This window comes from Salvia miltiorrhiza, chromosome 2, assembly GCF_028751815.1.
Source record: "Salvia miltiorrhiza cultivar Shanhuang (shh) chromosome 2, IMPLAD_Smil_shh, whole genome shotgun sequence".
Taxonomy (NCBI): domain Eukaryota; kingdom Viridiplantae; phylum Streptophyta; class Magnoliopsida; order Lamiales; family Lamiaceae; genus Salvia; species Salvia miltiorrhiza.
In genome coordinates, this window is record NC_080388.1 from 28,966,110 (window position 1) to 28,969,642 (window position 3,533).

Genomic DNA, 3,533 nt, shown 5'->3' on the forward strand with positions numbered 1-3,533 from the left:
TCTTCCACACCTTCGTACTCATATCAGTTTCCTCCACCGCCTCCGTAGTCTCGTTTGCTTGATCTTTAATAGCTTCATAAGCGGACTTGGTTGTAAAGCCTCTCCCGATGTCGCCACTCCATGTCCATCCGTCCTTGTTACCTGCACACAGATTAGTACCAGAAACAAGGCTAAGCAACTCCGAAACTCCTTCCCTCTCTCTCTCAAATAGCTCTCTTCTCCACCTTAAATCCCAACACCATCCAGTATCAGTCCATTCCCCAACTTCACAGATTGCAGCTTCTTTATTATCACTCAACTGAAAAAGTCTAGGAAAAAGAAACTTCAACGGCTTTTGTCCAACCCACCACTGACTCCAGAATTTAAAGGTCTTCCCATCCCCCACCTTTGGCTTCAAATTTTTAACAAACCAAAAATTGCTCACCCCTCCCGCCGCAGAAACGATCTTCGGCCACCACCCATCTCTAAATCTACCTTTTCCCGTGTTTTCCAGACCTGTCTCTCCCCACTCAACCTCACCATAAATGGACCTAACAATTTTAGCCCAAAGCATGTCCCTTCCAGTAAGGTACCGCCACAACCATTTAACGACAAGTGCCTGATTAAACCACTCAATATTTTTAAGCCCCAAGCCTCCTTCATCTTTTGAAGCACAAAGCACCTTCCATTTCACCCAAGCAATCGCACTTTTACTATAACCCCCTCCCCACAGAAAATTACCAAGTAAAGCATTTAGAGAACTCACAATTGATTTTGGTAAACAGGTAAAAGAGAGCTGGTAAATCGGTATAGATTGAAGCACAGCCTTCACCAAGGTCACTCGGCCCGCGAGAGAGAACTTCCCATTTTTCCACGAATCGATTTTCTTTCTCACCTTCTCAACCAAGTACTTCCAATCAGCAACCTTTTTGCCCTTGCTACCCACTTTAATACCGAGGTAATTGAAAGGTAAGGAGCCTACATCACAACCCAAAACAGTCGCCATCCTCTCGATCTTATCCTCCTCGACCCCAACTCCGAAGAGACAACATTTTTTGAAATTCACGGCAAGCCCTGACAGTAGCTGGAACACTCTGAGAATCCTTTTAACTGCCACTGCATTTCTTTCATCATCCTCCATCAAGAAGACCGTGTCATCGGCGTATTGGAGGTGCGGAATTGAAATGTAATCATTTCCTACCTTTACCGGCTTAATCAGCTCCTTCTCAACATTTCCTACCATCATCTTCGCTTATTATTACATAATTCTTGTGTCTTAACTCTTACACATTTTTCTAAAATTTAGAACATGTCAACACAATATAATCAAAGTTGAGAGTCCAACACACATTTTACTCAACCAACCTCCTTAGATCTTTTCTTCTCCTATTATAGACCTACAAAAAACACTCACATATATATATAGGTAGGCCGAGGCGTATATGTATATGGAAGTATGTGAGTGTAAGTAGTAATCCAATTCAATAATCTCCAAAGAAAACAAAGAAAGTTGAAACTCCCTTTCCATATTGGAAGAAGGGAATCGCCAAAACGCGTGATTGCGTAATCCAAAGAAGCAAGAGATTCAACAATCCCTTTCACTTTTCACTATAAGACTAGGATTTATGAGCTTTCTTCATTCCTCTCTTCTCCACTGACCACTCCATCCATCACTGCCTACTCACTCTCTCTCTGAAATCTAAATCTTTCCTTGTTGGGATCACCAATATATTCTCTTGGAGCGGATCTGGAATTCACTGCTCCGTTTCTTGTTGGTAAGTGGAAAAGAGGATCTCAACTCAAAATTTTCAGTAGTAAATTTGGCAAGGATGGCGGATTAATTAAGAGGCAGGTGATTGGTTATTGGGCGCAGATGGGGAAAACCGGGAGGGATTGGACGCAGATCTACGCGATCTACGGCGTGGACGACTGGCAGACGCCGCTGTTCCTGGTGGTGAACGCGGTGGGCTTCGCCGCCCTCTCCGTCGTCTTCCTCCTCTACTTCGAGCCCATCTGTCTGCTCCTGCAGCAGCACCACTTCCTCCCGGGCCCCGCCGCGGCCCGCTTCGCCGCCGGCTTCACGGGCTCCGTCACGGCCCTCTCCGCCGTCTGCCTCCTCTTCGCCGCCGGAAACTTCTTCTACTCCGCCGTGGCCCTCCACTGGGAGATGTCGCAGCGCATCGTCTCCTCCGTCCCGGACTGGTCCTCCGTGAAGTACGCCCTGGACCTCGGCTGCGGCCGCGGCATCCTCCTCAACGCCGTCGCGCTCCAGCTGAAGAAGTCGGGCTCCTCCGGCCGCGTCGTCGGGCTCAGCCGCAGCCCCAACCACACGCTCCGCACCGCCGGCCTCGAGGGCGTCCAGGAATACGTCACTTGCAGGTAAATTCATTTCATTTCATTTCATCTATATTACTATATATAAGATCTGGGCGGATGGAGAATAAATTTAAAATTAATAATTTTGGCAGGCCGGGAGATCCTCGGACGCTGCCGTTCAGCGACAGCTACTTCGACGTGGTGGTGTCGGCGGCGTTCGTGCACACGGTGGGGAAAGAGTTCGGGCAGAAGACGGCGGCGGCGGCGGCGGAGCGGATGAGGGTGCTGGGGGAGGTGGTGAGGGTGCTGAAGGCCGGGGGAGTAGGGGTGGTGTGGGACCTTGTGCATGCGGAGGAGTACGTGCAGAGGCTGAGTGAGCTGAAGATGGAGGAGATAAGGGTGTCGGAGCGTGTCACCGCCTTCATGGCCGCCAGCCACATCGTCTCCTTCCGGAAGCCACCTCAGCATTTTGTCGGCTCCTCTGAAGTTAGGCTTGATTGGAGATCTAATTAAACCAAAACAAAAGCCTATTATACTTTTACAATTATATATAGCTAACACAAAAATAGTCTTGTTTCTTGTTTATCTTAAATTTTCTGGTGAAACGAAGTGGAACCAGATGCATTGTGAGAGAGAGAGAGACAAAGGAGTTACAGTATGTAGGCTTGTTGCGAATTGTAAATTTCATCAAATGTTTACTACTCCCTTCATAAAATAAAATGTTACTTTTACTCATGTATACTGTATATTACCGATCAATCAACTAATATTGAATACTCCCTCTGTCCACGAAAAAGTGTCCTACTTACCCTTTTTTTTTTCCACGAAAAAGTGCCCTGTTTACCTTTTTGTACATTCATACCCTTTACTTTTCAATTTATTTACAACTTATGTCATTAATAAATCCACACTTTTATTTAATCTATGCAATTAACCCACACAATTAATCCCATTTATTTATTTATTTTCTTAATTTTCAGTTTATTTATTTATTTTCTTAATTTTCAGTTTATTTATTTATTTATTTTCTGAATTTCAAGTTTATTTATTTATTTATTTTTGAATTTTTAGTTTATTTATTTCCAGTTTATTTATTTATTTATTTATTTCCAGTTTATTTATTTATTTTCTGAATTTTCAGTTTATTTATTTATTTATTTATTTCCAGTTTATTTATTTTCCATTTTATTTATATATTTATTTTCTGAATTTTCAGTTTATTTATTTATTTATTTTCT

At 43.7% G+C, this 3,533-nt stretch overlaps 1 protein-coding gene across 2 annotated transcripts; it reads left to right on the forward strand.

Moving 5' to 3' along the window:
* The first annotated feature begins 1,244 nt into the window (after positions 1 to 1,244).
* Positions 1,245 to 3,030, forward strand: LOC131013225 (uncharacterized). 2 transcript variants are annotated; one of them, XM_057941300.1, is made up of 3 exons: positions 1,346 to 1,754; positions 1,853 to 2,358; positions 2,448 to 3,030. In XM_057941300.1, exons 2-3 carry the CDS (start codon positions 1,853 to 1,855, stop codon positions 2,806 to 2,808), a joined length of 867 nt encoding a protein of 288 aa, XP_057797283.1. In that variant the 5' UTR covers positions 1,346 to 1,754; the 3' UTR covers positions 2,809 to 3,030. The 2 variants fall into 2 exon arrangements, with proteins under 2 accessions (XP_057797282.1, XP_057797283.1); XM_057941299.1 differs by having other exon boundaries at positions 1,245 to 2,358.
* Positions 3,031 to 3,533: the final 503 nt, after the last annotated feature.

What these genes read in the sequence shown, in the direction of transcription:
- LOC131013225 (XM_057941299.1), top strand. Translation starts at nt 1,853, where the DNA reads ATGGGGAAAACCGGGAGGGATTGGACGCAGATCTACGCGATCTACGGC. An exon ending in CAGGAATACGTCACTTGCAG is followed by an intron (nt 2,359 to 2,447) that starts GTAAATTCATTT and finishes TAATTTTGGCAG; the next exon opens with GCCGGGAGATCCTCGGACGC.